Source organism: Cynocephalus volans, chromosome 9 (assembly GCF_027409185.1).
Source record: "Cynocephalus volans isolate mCynVol1 chromosome 9, mCynVol1.pri, whole genome shotgun sequence".
Taxonomy (NCBI): Eukaryota; Metazoa; Chordata; class Mammalia; order Dermoptera; family Cynocephalidae; genus Cynocephalus; species Cynocephalus volans.
Window position 1 is genome coordinate 2103904 of NC_084468.1, and position 19796 is coordinate 2123699.

The 19796-nt window shown below is 45.6% G+C and overlaps 1 protein-coding gene across 1 annotated transcript in view; it reads left to right on the top strand.

Annotated features, from left to right (window-relative positions):
• The window catches only part of RNF4 (ring finger protein 4), a 41450-nt gene extending 22425 nt beyond the window's left edge, over nt 1-19025 (top strand). Inside the window, exons 2-8 of the mRNA XM_063107973.1 lie at nt 1801-1963; nt 6034-6148; nt 9038-9117; nt 14979-14988; nt 15408-15567; nt 16167-16215; nt 16788-19025. Of these exons, the coding sequence (XP_062964043.1) occupies nt 1955-1963; nt 6034-6148; nt 9038-9117; nt 14979-14988; nt 15408-15567; nt 16167-16215; nt 16788-16937 (573 nt within the window). The 5' untranslated portion in view covers nt 1801-1954 and the 3' untranslated portion in view covers nt 16938-19025. The remainder of the gene's footprint in view (nt 1-1800; nt 1964-6033; nt 6149-9037; nt 9118-14978; nt 14989-15407; nt 15568-16166; nt 16216-16787) is intronic.
• Nucleotides 19026-19796: the final 771 nt, after the last annotated feature.

The following is a 19796-nucleotide window of genomic DNA, read 5'->3' on the forward strand; positions in this document are numbered from 1 at the left end:
TGTCATCTCTGTCTTAAAACCCTTGGTTGCCTGGCCCTTAGGATGTAGTTTATGAGGCTTGTTATGGTCTGAACCCTTCTCACCTTTGCCATCCTTAGTTCTTTTACACACCATGCACACAGTACTCGTCTAGAATCCTTCCCTTCTCCTCCCGCCCGCCCCCCCCCCCCCCCCCCGAATTGTTTCTTGACTAACTCTTCTCATCACTTTAGACCTCGTATTCAGTGCAGCTTCCTCTAGACAGCCCAGCCTGATCCTCAGTACAGTTTGGGTTCGGGTGCAACTCCTTTGCTGCTGCGTCCACATGCCTTGGTCACCAGTGTCCAACTTCCTGTGACTGAGCTCACTGGCTTTCTTTTAATCCTCCTGCATGTGCATTGCAGCGATTCACTAATTCTTCCTCCGTGAAATGCCAGGTTTTGTCCAAGTCTAACTAGGAGCCTTTACAGTGTGCCTGCAAGGCTCTCCAAGGGCTTTCTTTGTATTAACTCCTGGAATTCTCACACACCCATTGAGGAAGAAGGTGTCCTGTTTTACAGATAGGAAAGAGGGCACAGAGAAGGTCTTGCCTTGCCTAAGGTCACAGGTTGGGGTTTGGAGGTGCCTGGATTTCAATCCAGGGAAAGTTGCAGCAAGCTGTGTGTTTTAGGAAGATGGGTAGGCGGCAGGGTAGAGATGTACCCAGAGAAGGGAGATCATCTGGTGTGGTAACAGTTTAGATGAGTATGTCAAGGCAATGACACTGGGGATGAAAAGAAGGATGGATTGGAGAGTGGCCCTGTCATTTCTGCTACCTAAATCTCTATCAGCTGTCTCCTTCTCTGCAGCTCCATGGTCATTATCCCAGTCCAGTGAGTCCTATGATGTGGTCTCTGGAGCAGCACCATCACCATCAACTGGGAACTTGTTAGAAATGCAGATTTGGGGGCCCAGCAACTTGTCTTTAACAAGCCTTCCAGGTGAGCCTGATCTGATGCAGGCTCTGCTGTGAGAACCGCTGTCCCAATCCAAGCCACTATTGCCTGGGACTGGATGACTACCAGAGCTGCCTCCTTACCTTGGGCTGTCCCTTGGTTCCTCAGCCTGCCCTGTGTTTGGGGCTTCCCCAACTAGAATCACATCTTTGCACCTTCCACACCAGTTACATCCTGACTCCTGGCTCCACATTTTCGCTTTTCATTTGCTCCTTCACTCACTTGCATCCCTAACACTGCATTTACTGTGGTCCCCTGCCCCCTCCCAGTGGGCCCTGAGTGAAATCCAAGGACTTCTCAGCCTCTACACATGGTGCTTTCTCTATCCTTCTCTGTTCAGCTTCCTGATCCACATTCTCGTCATTCTTCATTCACTTGTTGCCAGTGACAGAAGTCTCAGCTGAACACACGGGGTGCTTCAGGGTTGGTGGCTCTAGTCTCTTCAGGTCCTCCCAAGGGTGGCAGTAAAGTTGCAGGAAGAACCTGAGGCTCTGAAGGCCTTCCTTTTGCCGACGAATTGGTGTGGTTGTGTGTGCCTGTTCTGACTCTCGTCTTTTACCAGCAGCTAGCACGGTACTTTGCTAGTGTTGCAAGAGCCAGGAAGAAGGGTAGGAGATGACATAATGGTTCCGGTTGCAGGCTTTGGGATCATATAGCCTTGTATCTGGCAAGAATGCTTGCTTCTTGAGATGAGTGTGGGATTGAGAACATAAATTGCATAAAGTGTTTAGCAAAGCATCTTATAAAAAGCGCTGGTAAATTATTGAACTTTGTTACCAGTGATGCAAGTGGCGGCATTTATCAAGTCAATATTTTTGTTTTTCAGGACTTGAAGATACTGGAAATCTAATTGGCTTCAAATTCTTATACAAGCCAGAAAATGCATAACCGGCGGGTATGAGAGGTTAAGAACGCTCGACTTCCTTGCAAACCTTGGTACAGATAACTTCCTTTTCTGTAGGTTGGAGTCAAAGAGCACAATGAGTACAGTAAGTTTTATCAGCTCATGAGTTCTATTTTTAGGGCTAAGCAACTACCTTATTCCTTGTAGCACATTAATGAGGGTATCATTAAAGCGTTGGAATGAGCAGGACTGAAGCCATGTTGGGACCTAAAACCACCTGGGCTGCAGGAAATGTTAAAAGATAGGTTTTTTTCGTAGCATACATTTCTGAGTTCCCTCTTTTTGCATGATTATTTGATACTTTGAACCTTGGTTATGGGGCAAGATGACAGTATTTACATAAATGTAAAGTTGTTTTCCAGCCAGCCTGGAGCTATAGACTTGCAATGAGGCGCATACTGTTCCAGACCCTGAGAAACCAAGGGAAGATCAGTAAAGCTTTGTTGATTCCACCCTCTAGCAGGACCCTAAGATAACACCAAGGATGGGAACAGAAAACAGATGGAGCCTTTTGGCAAGAGCTTGTACTGGGCTCCTTGCACAGAGCCCCCAGAGCTCACATCCCCTCCCTCCTGCTTTTCACTTTCCACGTTCCATTCCTTCACCCCCTCTTTAAAACCCCCTCAGTAAATCTGAGTCTGAGAGATGACTTTAATTGGCCATTCTCCTTCAGATTAACCGGAGAGATGGGTTAGCCTGACATCCCTCCTTAGGTCACCAGGATTTCTGAATTAAAGCTGACTTCCATTTTCACCAACATTAGCTTTTAGGGTCCTTTGTGTTTGGGGGTGGGCAGCTAGACTTGTGCACGGTAACAGAGGTGCTTCTGAGTAACCTTAGTTTTTGAAGGATTGTATTCCAGGCAGTTATACCAACTTGCTTGTCTTGAATTGAATTCCAGGTGTCAAGGGTGTGGCGCCCTGAAGATGAGAAGCTGAGAAGGAATGGCTTAGGGTTTTGAAATTTCATACCTTCAGAGCAGTTTTCAATGTCCTAGAAATATTAAGGCTCTTTGGTTTTTTAAATTATTTGCAACTCAGTTTTCTCTTCTATTTTGTTTCCCTGAGTAGTTTTTTCTTCAATATGAGCATAATGGTAATAATCCATAGTGAGTTGTCTTACATTCAGTGACCAAAGTTGGTCAGTCATTATAATTTCTGTTTCGAGCATTTATCACACCTTGGAAGTCAGCTCTGGTTTGGTGTTACCCAGATGTGACGGGAGCCCCTTTAGCTCTAGAGAAGATTGCCTGAAGGCTCCCCCATCCCAGTTTACTCCCTACTGGCAAAGCCTTTCTTCAGGGTTACGCATGTGATTGAAACTCAGAATGACTCTTTCCTTATCAGGTGCACTAGATGTGAAACAGCCTCGTATTTTCTTCCTCTGCTTCAGAGGTTCTGTGAATGGTGTTGGGAAGGTGGAGGATGGTAGGGGCAGGATGAGGCTGAACAAACAGCTTCCAGAGTGAGGAGCAGTGGGAATCTTGTAGATCCTTTCACACCCTCCAACCCGCTTCCATCTCTTCCTGTGCTCCAGTGACCACTGTTGGTATGTTATACGAAGTGGCCTCTGTCTCCCTGGAACCACCCTTAGGGGCAGGTGACTGACTACACGCCTGGCCCTTTATCTGCAGATTACCACCTTAGCTCACCTGTAGGGAAATGCAGTAGTCCTCCTTATCCCTGGGGACATGTTCCAAGACCCTCAGTGGATGCCTGAAACTATACGACAAGTCTCCAAATAGTTCATGGAAAGATTCATATTATCTTTTACTTCTATTATTCTATGAGCTTTTTGAAGGGCCCTTGTATGTACTCGGTTTTTTCGCTTTGATAACCAAAACAGCTACTAAGTGACTAAATGGGCAGGTAGCGTATTACAGGGTGGATTCATACCCTGGGTGGGATGGAGCAGGACAGCACCAGATTTCATCACACTTATCAACAATGCACAGTTTAAAACTTATGAATCGTTTATTTCTAGACTTTTCCATTTAATACTTTCAGACCATGGTTGATCTTGGATAACTAAAACCATGGAAATCCAAACAGTGGATTGGGGGGGGACGACTGTAGATGTTCTGAGCCTTACTTCTGAAGCAGGATCAGGACAGGCAGAGCCATGTGTCCTTCTACACAAGTATGTAAAAAAGTTGATTAAAACTTCTAAAAGTTAGAATGTAAATAAGTACATGGTTGTGATCAGATGGTTACTTTTCACCGAAAGCTGTGGGCCTCTGAGGGCTCTGCTAGTAAAAAGGAGAGTTAAGACCAGAATTTGAGGACAAAGAGGGGAGTCTCTGCAAATATTGCGGGATTGATGGAGCCTGCCCTGAGATTACAGACCCTTCCTCCTTGCCCTCAGGGAGTGGAGGTGGAAGAGGAAGTCCAGAGAAGTCGAGAGGACGGAGCATGTTCTCAGGATGGAGGGGGTGTTGGAGTAGATTCTTGAAAGCTGTGCAAGAGTTGGCCAGCAAGTAAAGAAAGGGTGGCGGAGGAGGAGGGGGCACTCCAGGCTGGGAGGAAGCCCAAGTTAGAGAAATGGAGGAGCCAGCAGAGCAGACAGAAGAGGAAGAGGATTCAGCAGGGGTGGGGGGTGGGAGCATTACTGCAGTTACCCACAAGGGGCGTGTTTAGGGTCTAGGACCCATGGCTGCTTCCTTGGCTCCAGAAACCATACAGGTAGCAGTGGGGGCCTGAAGGATTCTGCTTAGCAGTGTCTGCTAAGAAAGACATGATCTACTCAAAATAAGGGGGCTACCAGGACAACACCAAAGGGAATGGGATAGACTAGTTAAAGAACCCTAAGTAAACTTAAACACTGGGTAGTAGACCTCAATTGAGACCAGTGCCAGCTCCCCTGAGGCAAAGAGCAGTTCCTCACATGGGAGTTTTGAACTACTGTCATTGTTCTGGATCCTTCTGGGCATGGCTTCGTGCTCCTTAGATCCATGGGAAGTTGCTAAACCCAGCTCCATTTCCGAAATATCTCAAGCTGCCCTTTGTTGCAGGATAACAGTCGGAATACAAATAGAATTAGGCTTATCCCCGTTGTCTAGCAAGGGTTGGGCTAGGTGATGGATGTTGCTGGGTTTATGCAAATCTCACCTACAGTGTCCAGTCCTTCCTGCCTTTCCAGGGACAGAATGTCCCTAGTGAGTTAAAAGGAATTGGAATAGTAATACTCTTCTGTCTGTGCTCAGCACATTACATACGTTGTCTCATTTAATCCTTACAACATTTCTGTAAGCCTGGTACAAGTGAGGAAATTTAGACTTAGTAGTTAAGTAACTGTCCCAGGCCACCCAGTGGACAGGGCAGAGGGAAGAAGAACACTGTAACACAGTGGAGCCAGACCTGGTGGAGCAATACCAGGTGGGAATAACAAGGTGACAGGCTCAGTTGGGAGGGTCTGTCTCTTGAGGAAAGCTAGAGGGTGGCACGTTCTCACCTTGTCTTTTGGGGCCAGCCAGGTTAGAAATGCTGAAGCATACTGGCAAACCAGTAGCCCAAGGATGTGGAAGAAAGGCTGGTTCAGAGTGCCTGCGTTGCAGATAGAGCCTGCAGCTTCCTGATGACCAGGCTCTTGGGCAGCCACTAGAAACAGGCTTAAAACAACTTTGGTTCTTTGAGCTGTGGTAGTTGGGGGGGTGATTGTTAGGGCGTGCATAATATTCTAAAAGGATAGAGGCCATATTTCCCAAACACAGACCAGCTTTCCACAATGGATAGAAACTCAGAAAACTTAAGTTCTTTAGACTGAAAAGGGGCTTAATAAGGCTGAACACAAATTCGAGGAAGATAGATCTATAGCTTTTGGTTAAAAGGAGGGGTTTGTAAGCTTTGTCTGGCCAAGCCAAATCCTGACCTGGACGGGGTCTTCTGTAGAAGGGGTATCATGTACCTTTGATCCACTGATAGTTTAATATAATAAAAATTTTACTTTACAGAATTTCTGTTCACTGTATCTTTGGGGTGATTTCTCTGTGTAAGCATTGCGTTCTGGTTTTGAAGGGACCCCAACCTCAAGTCAACTCACTGGCTACTTATTCTTAATGAGTTGAGCCATTTCTGTGTTGACCTTTTTATTCTTCTTCCTGAAAACCTGTCAGTCTGGATCCTATGTGACTGTTTCTTTTCCGTTTGATACCCGCAGAGAAAGCGTCGTGGTGGAACAATAAGTTCTAGACAAGCCCAGAAGCGAACCCGGGAAGCAACCTCCACCCCCGAGATTTCCTCAGAAGCAGAGCCCATAGAACTTGTGGAAACTGGTAAGATTGCCAGGGTCACTGTGACTGTGGAGTGTTAAAGTGGAGAGGCAGTGTGATGTAGTGGGGAACAAGCAAGCTGGAGCTAGCCGGTGCCCACCACTGCCACCTTCCAGCCATGGGGCCTTGGGCAAGTTATGTTATGCACCATCTGAGCCTCCTCTGCAATAGGGGATGATTTTCGTGCCTGCAGCTTAGAGTTGTCATAAGGCTGGAATGAGTCAATACCACAGAACACTTAGAACAGTGCCTGGCAGGTAACACAATACAAGGGTTAGCTATTAGAAGCTGCTATCAGTGTCTTCTTAAGACCTGTGCAATCTCAGACTCACCTGTCATTTATAACTTAAAGCTAAATTGAGCAAAAGCTGCCCCTAAGACCTCTGCAGATTTTGAAACAGCCTCTTAGCTGGGCTAACCATTCAATCTTCTGGTAAGGTGCAGCAGGGGAAGTGAGCCTGCCTTGGGTCCACCCTTTCTATTTGAAATTGTGTTCCCAATTTGCTTGACCTCGTGAAATACTTCGCTTTCCTCTTCTGTTTTTCATTAAGACAAAAAATTGCCCAAGAAGGCAAAATTGTTGACAGAGCTACCTATGTTAGAGCTTGGTATAGACAGAGGCCAGGAAGGTGTCAGGTGGCCTGAATCTAGTCACTTTGCTCTGCATATACACTTATGCGCCACATGATGATGTTTCTGTCAACAATGGACTGCATATATGACAGTTGTCCCTTAAGATTATAATACCATTTTTTACTATACCTTTTCTATGTTTAGATATGTTTAGATACACAAATACCATTATTTTACAGTTTCCTATAATATTTAGTACAAGTAACATACTGTGCAAGTTTGTAGCCTAGGAGCAATAGGCTATACCATATAGCCTAGGCGTGCAGTAGGCTGTACTGCCAAGGCTTGTGTAAGTACACTCTACGGTATTTGCGTAACGACAGATTTGCCTAATAATGCATTTCTCAGAACACGTCCCTGTTAAATGATGCATGATCGTAACTCAAATTGTTTTTAGGGTTAACCAGTTACTCATTTGGTTAGAGCACAGCCTTATAACACCAAGGTCATGAGTTTGGATCCCTTAACAACCCAGCAAAAAACAAAAATTGTTTTTATAATCGTGATGCTTGAAAAGTGACATTTTAAAGAGAAGCTACTTAGTATGAAATACAACTCAGAGTTCCTTGTGGTCTCTGAGTTCAACTTCTTCTTTTTTTTTTTTTTTCTTAAAAGATGACCGGTAAGGGGATCTTAACCTTTGACTTGGTGTTGTCAGCACCACGCTCACCCAATGAGCAACCGGCCATCCCTATGTGGGATCCGAACCCGTGGCCTTGGTGTTATCAGCACCACACTCTCCCGAGTGAGCCACAGGCCGGCCCTCTGAGTTCAACTTCTAATAGTGAATTCCTAAAAGCTTTGACTTCATTACCTAGATGCTAGGTCCAGGCCTTCCATCCCCAAAGCTGGTGCTTTCCTCAGTTGTGACATTGAGCACACAAGTGGTCTCTTGGAGGCCTCAGAATATCAGGCCCAGGAAAGGTCCAACTGCTTTCCAATGAGGCATTTGTCATGTAGGCAGTCTTGCCCCTGAGTGCTCAAGCTGCCAGTTGGAGTGCTGTTTTTGTAAGAGCCACGTCCACCAGAAAGAATGGTTCAAAAAATCATTGCATATCAAAAGAAGGCAGCAGCCATTCTTTTTCATAATGAGGTCCCTTTGTGCAAATTACATTGGAGATCTGTGATATAGTGTGGTTTTTATTACTGTGAAACTTTAATACAAGAAAATAAAACAACTTAGAATATGTTAAATGCATAGGGCTGGCCAGTTAGCTCAGTTCATTAGAGCATGGTGCTAGTAGCACCAAGGTCCAGGGTTTGATCCCTGTACTGGCCAGCTTCCAGGTAAGCAAATAAATAAATAAATAAATAAATGTAAGCTTTAAAAAAAAAAAAAAACATTAAATGCATTACAAGTCACTTTCCCCAAAGAAATATTAGACTAATACTGTTTCTAAAAATCTTAACCTCATAATTTTTAATGTTAACTAACAGTAATCAAAAAAACAGAAATGGTTGTAAATCCTTTTTCAGTTTATATAAATGGAAGTTATATTGTACCCCTCATTCCCACCTGCCATACATAACTGCTGTTAAATGTTTGGTCCATATCCCTCTCACCTTCATCCTTTGCTCATGTAGACATCGTAATACACCCCAGGGCTCAAAAGGCAATCTCCACAACAGGTCCAACCCAGTCTGGCATGTCAGGGTTCTAGGGGACCAATAAATATCACTCTTGTTCTCCATCCAAATTGGGAGGCACTTGAGAGAGAAAGAGAGATTAAAAGTTCCTCCCTGTGCTAATTGATGAAGTTGCTGAGCTAAGCATTTCTTTAGGTCCTTGGGCCAAGTGAGAGTGGTCTGCTTCTCCTGCTGGCAGAAGCATAGGTTTAGGCCCATCCATCCCAGAGAGAAATGCCCTGAGCTGAGAATACGCCTGGTGCCTTCTCTCAGGCACTCGGTCAGGTAAGGCCTTGCCACTCCCCTCTGAAGGTAGAGGTGAGGGCAGACGGCTGTGTGGGAGTATGACACCACGAGGACAGAGGTGTGCAAGTGCATGCACCCCTCCCCCTCATGTTACATTTGTAAAAAAAAAAAAAAAACACACACTTTCTCTCTCTTGTGGCAGAATTCTGGAAGGGCATTTGTTGGGTGTCAGTTCTGTGATTGGTCCTTATAGTGTTTGCATTGTGTACTTCAGGATTTTTATAGTTTGGTATAAGCCTGTGCTATGTTTGTGATCATATTAGTAAAACTTAGAGGGATACACCCTTACTTTCCTCCCAATGCTTGTTGAAATGCTTTATTTTGAAGCTGGAGATGAAATCGTGGACCTCACCTGTGAATCTTTAGAGCCCGTGGTTGTCGACCTGACTCACAATGACTCTGTTGTGGTAAGTGTTTGAATGTGAGAGTTGGCCGTTTCTTGGGTGTGGATCCCTGGCCAGTGCCAGTGCCTAAAGACCTTGGTCACAGATTACAGGTCAAGGTTACAGCTTGTGCTGAAAAGGCTCATGCGTTCAGTGACTGGAACCCAAAATGGAAAATGTTTCAGGAAAATCATTTGTTGTGGCTTTGTTGCCTAAGGAGTAGGTCTGTGTGACCCAGACCTATCCACAGCTGGTCACAAAAGTGGTTTGGGGAGAATCTGAAGGCCTCCACATCTGATTCCACAGTTTACACTGGCTGTGTGACCTTGGGCATATTACTTAGCCTCATTCACTTCTCCCGTTAAATGGGGACGAACCCTCGTGTCAGCAGGGTATTGTGAGCATTAAAAGAGATCCCACGTTGGAGTCCCTGGACCCTAGGATGGTACCCAGTTGATGCGAGCTTCTGCCCTTCCTGGCTGAAGGGGAAGGGAATATTTGCTCAGCACTGCCAGTTGACATGGCCTCAGAGGATGCTGGTACCCTGCATAACTACCTGATACCTTGGCTGTGTCCTGACCCCAGGGAAGATGGAACCCAGGAGGCTGCCTGAATCCCCTTCCCATGGTACCAGTTATAGACCTGGCAGGGAATGTATGTGCCCCATGTGCAGCCTGTGAGAGGTGAGGCCTGGTCTGGTCAGAGGACGTGTGGAGCTGTTCGCTCTGATAGACCTGTTCCTGTGTGTGGGGATGGGAATCTGCTTAGCTCACTGACCAGCATCCTAGGGCAGGTTAGCCTTTCTCAAGGATGCCACTTGAGCGCCTTCTGATGTAGCGTGCCAGGACTGCAGTTTGTGGAGTGGAGGCACTGGCACATTTGACAGTGTTGCGCATGTGGGTGCAGGTGCTGCTGAGGAGGACTGTGTGGTACACGGGGCCGGAGGAGGTTGTGAGTTTGTGAGGCTTCCCTTGGCCCTGAGGCTCACTGGTCTTGGGGTTTTCCTGACTGACCGGTGCTGGACTGTTAGAACAGGGACAGATCATAGGCATTGCTTCCTGCCTGTGCTTAGAGCTTAGAGTAGTGTTGCACTAAGAAGATTCAGACTTCTTGAATAAGAAGAAAAGAGTGGGGATGATGAACCCCCTTGTCAGATTTAAACTCTGGTCTTGGTTCGAAACCACAGGGCTGTCCTGTTGTCATCCCCGCCCCGCCCCCCCCATCTCCCAGCTTCCCCTAGCATCTGACAAGATCATGGGTGAATGCTTAAGGGGACACTGGCTCCCAAAGAGGACCTCGTGGTTTCCCTGGAGATTTGTTAGAATTTTCTGAGAAGCAGAAGTGGGTCTAGCTATACATGGTCTCCCTCCTTGGGCCTCCTGTGCTTTCCCAGGTACGTGTATACATACAGTTCACTCCTAATTTCTATGATTAGGTGACAGACCACAGACCAACATCATCGCCCCTTCCATGCCTTTGTTTTGTCTAAAAAAATTACTAGACTCCTCTTGCTACATGGGCTTTCTCCCTGAGCTCTCTTCCCCTCTTCCCGTTTCCCTGGGCTTGGACTCCATGCTCTGCTTACCCCACTTCCAGTTAACCCGGGGCTTCCTGCTTAACCTTGTAGAGTCTGCAGGGAGACCTAGGGACAGAAATACTGGAGTTGGGGGAGCTGTTCTGGGAGGGAAGGGCCAGAGTCAGGCTGTTAGGTGAGGGGGAGATAGTCCTGGGTTGGGAGTTACTATAGGTTGATTTGGCCAGTGGCTATACCTCACACTGGCTTCAGTGTTGCTAGTCGTAAAAGAATCATTTTGGATGTAATAGCTCTCACTATTCTATTTATTCTCCTCTCGTTATGATTGATTTTTACAAATCCAAATGCCATTTTATTAATTTACAGTGAGAAGTACACCTGAATCTGAAATTCTACTGTTCTAAGTAGATCTGCTCGGGAAGAGCAATAGTGTTAACTCAGGACAAGGGGCATCTATTAGATGAATCATGTGTTCAGGGTGACCTTAGACTCCGCCTGCAGGACAGTATGAAATGGACAAATGTATTCATTCCAAAATTGGGTTGATCTTACCCATTCTACCAGTATCTATGGGAACAGGTGAAGTGTACTGCTTTAGCTCCGGGAGTAGCTCTGTATCTTTAAGATAGGAATTCCTAGATACCGGGATTTAGGGGCAACCTTCAGAATATCAGTTCAGAGCCCTCTGAACACTAGAAACTTGCATGTGGACTTGTGCTTTTTCCCAATTGTCGAAGGAATCTAAAACCTCCAAAGAGTTAGAGAGAAATATGTGAAGTGCAGTGAGACTTTGTACATCTCTGCTTTGATAGTTTCCCTCAGAATTAACTTTTATTTTTGGAATTGCATAACTCAAAAAAGGCCATCATTCCTGGATCTCAGGATATGAATAAAGTTAATGACAAACTGTTTTCCAGAGTTACCAGTTTACATTTGCACCAGTGCTTGAGGTCTCCTTGTTCCACATCCTCACAACTGCTTTTCAGTTTTAGCCAGTCTGATGGTTGTCTGCTGGTTTCCCATTGTGCTCTTAATCTGTGTATAAACTTTTAAAAGAGCTGAAGAAATTGAACTAGAACAAAGCAGCCCCTTTGTCTTTTTTTTTTTATTACAGCAGATTTTTTTTTCTACTCATGTTTTGTATCTTCTACTTAGTGGTTTGTGTTTTCTCTTTTTGTTGTCTGTTTATGTATAGGGGCTCTTAATATAGTAGAGCTTATCAATTATGTTGAAGAAATCTTGTCCTATCTCATCATAAAAAGATGTCCCTATATTCTGTAGGTTTTACTGTTTCGCCTTTCACATTTGAGCAGGTTTGGCTTTTTCCATTTCCTTTTTTTTTCTTGCCTTAACACACTGACTGAAAAAAAATTAGCATTGACATTCTTGGCTCATTCCAAAGCTGAGAGAATTCTTTTAGTTTCACCATTAAATAAGATCTTCCCTGTAGGATTTTTTGTTTGTTTATACCCTTTATCAGATTGGAGAAACTTTTCTTCATTTCCTGTTTGGTTACAGGTTTTCATTGTGAATCAGTGTTGAATTTTAACACATCCGTCTATTGGTAATTTCTTACCTTTCATACATTGAAGTGGTGAATTACGTTGGTTTCCAGTGTTAAGCCAACCAAACTTATTGTTGTCATGATGGGTTATCTTTTTATTGCTAGATTCGGTTTGCTGATATTTTACATATGGTTTTTGCATCAATGTTTATGAATAACATTGGTTGATCTTAAATTTTTCTTTTGTACACATCCCTTACAGGGTCTTGGTATCAGTATTGGTATCCTTATAAAATGAGTTGAGAAGAACACCCTTTTTATCTACTCCCCCAAAGATTCTGTAAGATTGGAATTATTTCTTTTTCGAGTGTTTGGTAGACCTCTACAGTAAAGATGTTGAACTTAGAGTTTTAATCAGTTTGGGTTAAGTTATAATTCTTAGGAATTTCTTGATTTCATCTAAAATTTTCACTTCTATTGCCATACATTTGTTCGTAATGTCTTGTGGTCTGTGGCATCTGTAGTGATGTCCTTTTTCTTATTTCTGATGCTGGTTATTTGGTGTGTCTTTTTAGATTAGTATCACCAGTGCTTTATTAGCTCTTTCAAAGAACCAACTTTTAGCTTTGTGGATCCTTTTTCTTGTAAGTTTGTTTTCATTCCATTGATTATCTCTTTCTTTGAGTTTATTTTACTGTTCATTTTCTAACTTACTGATTTCCATCATTTCTTTTCTACTACAGGCATTTAAGATTATATTCTCTTTAGCTGTATCCTACAAATTTTGGTATTGGTATTTTTATTTAATTTAGCATATTTATAAAATTTGTATTTAACTTCCAAACATATGGGGATTTTTCTTATCTTTTTTGTTACTGATGCTTTGTATTATTGCATTATGTTCATAAAATATAATCTGTGTCAGTTCTTTCATATTTGTTGAGATTTGCTTTAAGGCCCAGCCTGCACAATGGTGGTCTTTACTAAAATAAGCATACTGTTTTAGGCCTGGGCTTTGGTTTCTGTCCTCTGAGGCCAATTTCAAAATCAAGCTCCAATTTTTTTAAGAATGACTTGTGCCTTTTTTCTCTTCATTATTGTTTTCCTTTTACTATTAACCAAATTTATTCGTTTGTGTTTTTTCCTTTTCTTTCTTTTTCTTCCTTCCTTCTTTTCTTCCTCCCTCCCTCCCATCTCTTTGTTGATATAAATAAACATGTGTTTTATCTTGGTTTTGGTTGTTTTCAGTTGGAAAATTGATCAGGATAAGTAACCTGCCATTTATTGAAAATCTCTGCTTATGTGTTCCATCCATCTGTTTTCTTACCTGGTTTAACAGGCCACTTTTCATGAGCATTTGCAGTATGGCCATCTCTGCTCTCACTAGAAGCAGTGCAGTGATAGAAAAAAGACTGGCTTCTCTCTTTCAGAAACTGAGTCTTTGGGGGCAGATTATTGAAAAGTTTGTGTCTTTTAAAGTCAGGTTTATTTCCCTGGAATTGTTTTTTGTTCTGTTTCCATGGTGTACTAATGAATCGTGCTATTTGTACTGTTCTCTGTGTACTGCCTGGTTTGTCATTTATGAGACTATTGAAAGGGACTACTTGATAGAGACCGCCTTACAAGCAGGGACAGAGCCCTGTCCCTCTCTGTGGGTACAGTAGAGGACACAAGAGGCATACAGTAACTGTTGGAATGAGTGAACCAACCTAATTAAATGTGAAGAAAGAAGAGCTTGGACATCATATCTAAGAATTAGATTGGAAGCAGTTATACATGCAGTCCGAGATGCACTGGTTACTTGACTAGAAAGTTATCGTCAGCACCAGTCTTTCTGGGGTTCCTGCCGATACTACAAGTAACAGAAATCAGTAATTGCATGGTTTGTGCCACTGCTGGATGTAGAGAGTAGCTAACCTTCTGTGTGCACAGTAGTTCCGAGTGGCTGTTTGTTCCAGTGGGACAATGTGTAGTGCTGGGAGTGGGAAGATCATCTAAAGCAGTGTCCCTCCGTGCTCCCGGCTAGATAAGCATTCGGAGAAATGCTGGGGATCAGCTTAAGTGCGGGGGACCCCAGCGATTCCTGCTACTTGTTGCTCTCATGTTGAGGTGTTCTGAGGCTCACCTGTGCTTTGGAAGCATGAAGTGACTTCGGGTGACTGACCAGATGTACCTGCTGCAGGTCTCCACTTGTCTTTAAATGCTCTAGGCTGTGATTTATTACTCTCCATAGCTGAGAAGCCAGACTCAAGGTAAATAGAATGTGTGGTTTTCTGATCTTGGGTCAGCTCACCACAGTGCTAACTAACTGTACAGGGATAACACCAAGGTCAAGGGTTAGGATCCTCATACTGGCTAGCTTCCCCCCATGCCCCCCAAAAAGACAAATTAAACTTTTTAGGCTAGGAGACTGGTTATTGTTTCAATTTTGGTTTTTTAATTCTTTTAAAGGTTTCTCAACCAGATTAGAGGCCCCAGAGCTTGAGTTGTGCCTCTATCCATCTGTTGACTCATTCAGTAGACATTTATCAAGCCCTAATACTCTGCCCCCTGCCTCCATCTCCAGTGCCAGGCAAGCACTGTGCTACCTGTAGGGCTCTAGCTATGTGGCAGGCACATTCCAGAGTACTTGAGACACCTGCAGGGATTCCAGAATTTGATGTGGTTCAGCTGCCGGGAGGCGGAGTGACTTGGGAAGGGCCCTTGACTGACCAGGTGAGGGTTGGGGACTCTGCAGCTTATCAGAGGATTATGCAGGTGATCTCACTCAGTAGAAACAAGAAACACTTCTGTTTATCACTTAAATCAAACTGATTGCTTCTTTGTCTTTTGTTTTTCTTTTAAAAGATTGTTGACGGTGAGTGGTCTTATCTTCTTCACTGGGTTTGGAGAGGGATCGGAGAACTCCAGGCAGGAAAATGCCTATGATAATGCTGTGGTCAGTTCTGCACAACCAGTCCCCCTTGCACCTGCTGAAGAAACTTCACCTTTGGTGCTGAGCTACAGTCCTGCCTTGGGACCGACCAGATTTTGGAGAGTGCTAACCACTTTAGACTGCTCCACAGCCCGGGCACCAGCTTGCAGCAGGGATGGGAGGTTTTTCCTCAGAAGACAAAGGAGCAGCCTCCAGAGCTGGGCAGGACCTTCTGGGGTGTAGCTGGGCATGGCAGCAGTTTCTCTCTGGGGAGGAAGGGAGGGTCTTAGAGGCACCAGGGTGGGGTGGTGAGGATGGTGAGAGTGGGGAGCCTCCACCCTGAAACGTGAGTCTCACTTTAGAAAGGAGGCGGCCAAGGAGGAACACGAGGCAGTTGCGCCAGGAACATGCTGACAGCTGTGTGGTCAGCAGTGACGATGAGGAGTTGTCCAGAGACAGAGACGTGTATGTGACCACCCATACTCCCAGGAATACCAGGGCTGAAGGAGCTACAGGACTCAGGTACCAGCGTACCCCTGCTTTGATGCTGCTGTGCTAGGATGGGGGCCAGGATATAGAAATATTGTACTTTTTAGCAAATCTGTGAGCCCTTGGCTCTAGAAGGCTTGCCCAAACATCTGGCCCAACAGCTGAATGCAGTTGGAACTAGATCCAGAGCTGGACTCAGCTGTTCCCACAGTGACTGGAGTGTGCCAGGCACTGACAGGGTGGGTGTGAACAGGCCCAGTGGCCTCAGCCTCCTATGGCAGGAATGCTTGAGGGACCATGGCAGGCACAGCCCCAGCCCTAGACAGGGATCCTGGAGGAGGCCCTCTGAGTGAGCATGGCTGGGCATAGCGGGTGGACAGGGTGACTCGGGTCTTCATCTGCTCTGTTCCAGTTTCTCTCTTCTCTCCTCTTTCTCATGGCCACCCTGCCACACCCTCTCGGGGCAGTCAGCTTTCCCTTGTCTCCTGGATGCCTGTGCTAAGGCAGAATCAGAGGAGGCCAGGGGAAGGACTCTTGTAGGGGGATACGGGCTGTTCCTATGAAGGACACTTAAGGGTGTAATCAAATGTTTGAGTTTGCTGAGAAACTGATGTGAAGCACTGTGATCTTAGGCCCTCTGGTACAGTCAGTTGTCCGATCTGCATGGATGGATACTCAGAGGTAAGTAAACCAAGCTGTATCTTCCTTGGTTCTGGCTTCTAAACTGCTTCAGTGGAAGAATTAGATGAGACAAGATATTCTCTATAAGTGTGATATGATACCCCTTCCTGCAATCATACCTGGGCTGGCACATAGCTTGTTGGCAATCCTGTGTGTGAAAAGAAAGTGTGCTGATATTCTTTTGGGCCCTGCAGCCTTCCACTTCAGCCCCTGTATGCCCTGTACTTCCTGTTACAAATGTGTCACCCTTTTGTGTCCCCTGTCCTGACCCTAACCAGAAGCTACTAGTATTTCCTGGTGCCCCTCATAACCCTCCTGCCACTGCTAGGAGACTGGCTCCTTCCTCGTGCTGTCCTTATCACAGAGACCCCACACGTGCTTTTCTGACAGAACTGCAGAGCAGGTCCTGTGAGTTCCCTAGACCATCTCCCTGCTTTCTCTGCTGCAGCCCTGGCCCTTCCTTCCTTCTCACTGGTCATCTTAGGGAATGGGTATGGTTAGAATTCTCTGGGGACCACTGCTGCTCCGGGACAAGGGCAAACTTGAAGATTGTTCCTTTTAATGTCTTCTAGATTGTGCAGAATGGACGTCTCATTGTTTCCACAGAATGTGGCCATGTCTTCTGTAGCCACTGCCTCCGTGATTCCCTTAAAAATGCTAACACTTGCCCAACTTGTAGGAAAAAGATCAACCACAAACGATACCACCCCATTTATATATGAAGTGTTCAGAGCTGCTCAGGAGAGATGGATGGACGGACAGACAGCCAGCCTGGCTGGGTTCTCCACCTGGTATCTGCCTCCAATTTCCTGAGCTCAAGAAGACTACTTCAAAACCAACGTCTCATATGTAAACTGCTCTTTTGTTTCCAACCCCCTCTTAGATTCTGTTATCTCCTGTTTGATGCTATGGAGCTGGACTCGGGCCACATTCTATATCTTTGCTCCTCTGGGGTGGTCCAGTTCCAGAGTAGGAGAAAGGGAGTCAGGCACATTGGAATTGAGAATTGTGGTTCCAGCTTCTTTCCAGAACCTGGGAAAGAAGTTTCCCGTTTGGAAAGTTTGCTCCAGCTTTCTCGGGCATGCTACCTTTCATCCCAGGTGTCTGCCAGTCGACCAGTTTGCCTGCCACATGGTGACCAAACCAGACATGATCTACCCAGCCCAAGGATCCCACAGGTGCAAGAGTGGTCCCCTGAGGCCCCAGAAAGACCAACCACTGGACTTTTTTTTCTTCCCTCAAGAGTTAGAGGTCACCCGTGATTCTGCCTGCACCTTATCATTGACATGCAGTGATTTCTGCAAATCAAGAGAACCTCTGCAGGGCAATCCCCATTTCCTAAGAACGAAAAAGTGCAATAAAGCCCGTTCTTTACCTACTTTTCAGCAGCCCAGGAGATGTAGCACTGTTAGTGTCCTTCTCAGGGGCCTAATGTCACCTGTGGAGCAGTGCCCATCCCACCCTGTCTCTATCATCACCTGTCCTCAGGAACCTTATCCATGCATGCTCCACAGTTTGCCTGGTAAATAGGGCAGGCACGTGATTGAGTGTCCTCTTGCTTTTCTGATGAAATCTATCCTGTGTTCACCACATGCCCCCTCCGGTCCTCAGTTCCTCAGTTCCCACTGCCTAGAGTCTGCCCAAGCATAGACACTGGGAAGTGGGGCAGTAATTGTGGCCTTATCAGCCACTCACTTCCATGGCTTTGCCCAAGTCACTGCTGTACCATGTTTCAGAGATCTTGGCCCACCTGACTTGGCATTGACTTGGCTTTCTCATCCACCCCCACCAGTTGACATTTCAAAAGCTGCTCTTCTGGCCAGTTGAGCTTTGATCCTTGGGCTTTTGACTGCTCCATAGGTACTGGTTGGCAAAGAACGCTGGCTTATCTCCCCTAAGGGGCCAATGTAGCCTCTGCTCCACTCCAGAGGTGTGTGGGAGCCTCGGGTTCTCTAGGAAGCATCAAGGTGGCCTAAGCTACCCCTGACAGCACAGGGCATGGGGATGGCTAGTAGAGGAGAGGCTTTGCAGTGCCAGCCTGCCTCCATCTCTGCACCCCTCCTTCCTCAGAGGGCTTCAAGCCAAACCAACAGCCTTTTTGTGTGAAACATCTTCAGGGTGGGAAAGGGGCCACTTCTGGCTTTGTTAGCAATAACTGACCTTCAGTTTACCTTTCTGAAGGAGCAGGGACTCAGCACAGAATTCACTTTAAACGGGGCTGAAGGACTGTCCCTTCTCTATGTGAAAAGAAAATAGTTTTATTCTTCATTCTGACTTTCTAACTGTTTGGCTCACTTTCAGTTAGTTTGAATGAAAATAATAATTTTCTACTTGGAGTTGAAGAGGGCAGGAGCATCAGCTCCTCGTTGTGGTACGGAGCGCGTCTGCCCTCCTGTTGGACATCATTGCCGTTGCGTTCCCTCTGGGCTTCATGGAGATACTCTTATGTTCAATGATACCCAGACTTCAGGAGCCAAGGCAGTCATGCAGCCAGTCGACTGATAAGTATGGTGACACCCATTTCAAGATCTTTGTAAGTTTTATCCTTAAAGACAACTTAAGTGGTTGATCATAAAAGTTGTATTACTTCATTCTAAATTAAATAGGTAAAAAAAAAATGTGTGTTTAGTTTCTACTATTCAGAAACTGCAAATTAGGGAAAGGTTGTCATGAAAAAATCCCTTTCCCTTCCTCAGTGTACATAATTCAACTTTCTTTGTTACATTTAAACTATATCCATGGACATCAGTCGTTTTTGGACTCCTCTGCTAGTGTTTGAGATGGAAATAAAACCATTAATTTGAACCAAATACCTTTTTCATTCACTCATTTGCTCTTTCGAATCGGAATTGATCTTCTCCTTCCCCCTCTCGCCGAGGTGTGTGATTCTCAGCTGCCTCACACCTAGTGTATTCTGCATCAGTGTGTACGGGAAAACTGCTTGTCTGGAAGCCATCGTGTGAGAGGCCATTCTTGGAGCAAAACCATCAGGCCAGGCCTTGGAATCCCTAAGAGAGCAGAGTACTCTGAGAGGCGAGGTTGGCTGAGGGTCTGTCAGTTCAGCTTGGCCAGCCACATAAAGGCACCAAGAGGCTGCTCTCAGCAGTGTGGACTCAGGTCGCCCCAGGAATCTTTCAGTGCATTGTCCCCCCACACCCTGACCACCCAGACATAGACCTCCTCTGGGAGTCAGGGCCCCAGGAGTACATGGATGTGCCAGTCAGTGTTCACCAAGCAGTGCCAAAGAAGGTGAGAACGGGCTTGGCTTGAGAAAGACTTAAGAGCAGACAGTGGCAGAGCTCTCCCTTTGCCTCTCTGCCCGTCTCCATACCTATACAGCAGTCCCCAGGGATCGAGTAGGCCGAGTGCTTGGGTGCCTGGCGCTCAGAGGCTTGCCTTGTGGTGGAGACAGTCACAGAGACGCATGCTATCATTGAGATGCTTACTGCTTGCTTCTCATGCTTCTGGCACTGCACTTGGCTCTGGCAGGTATTGAGACACCGGCTACATTGCTTTCTCTTGGAGCATGTTTACTGAGGGAGATAGTTAATCTCCCAGGCCAGTGGAAAATCAAAACTGGC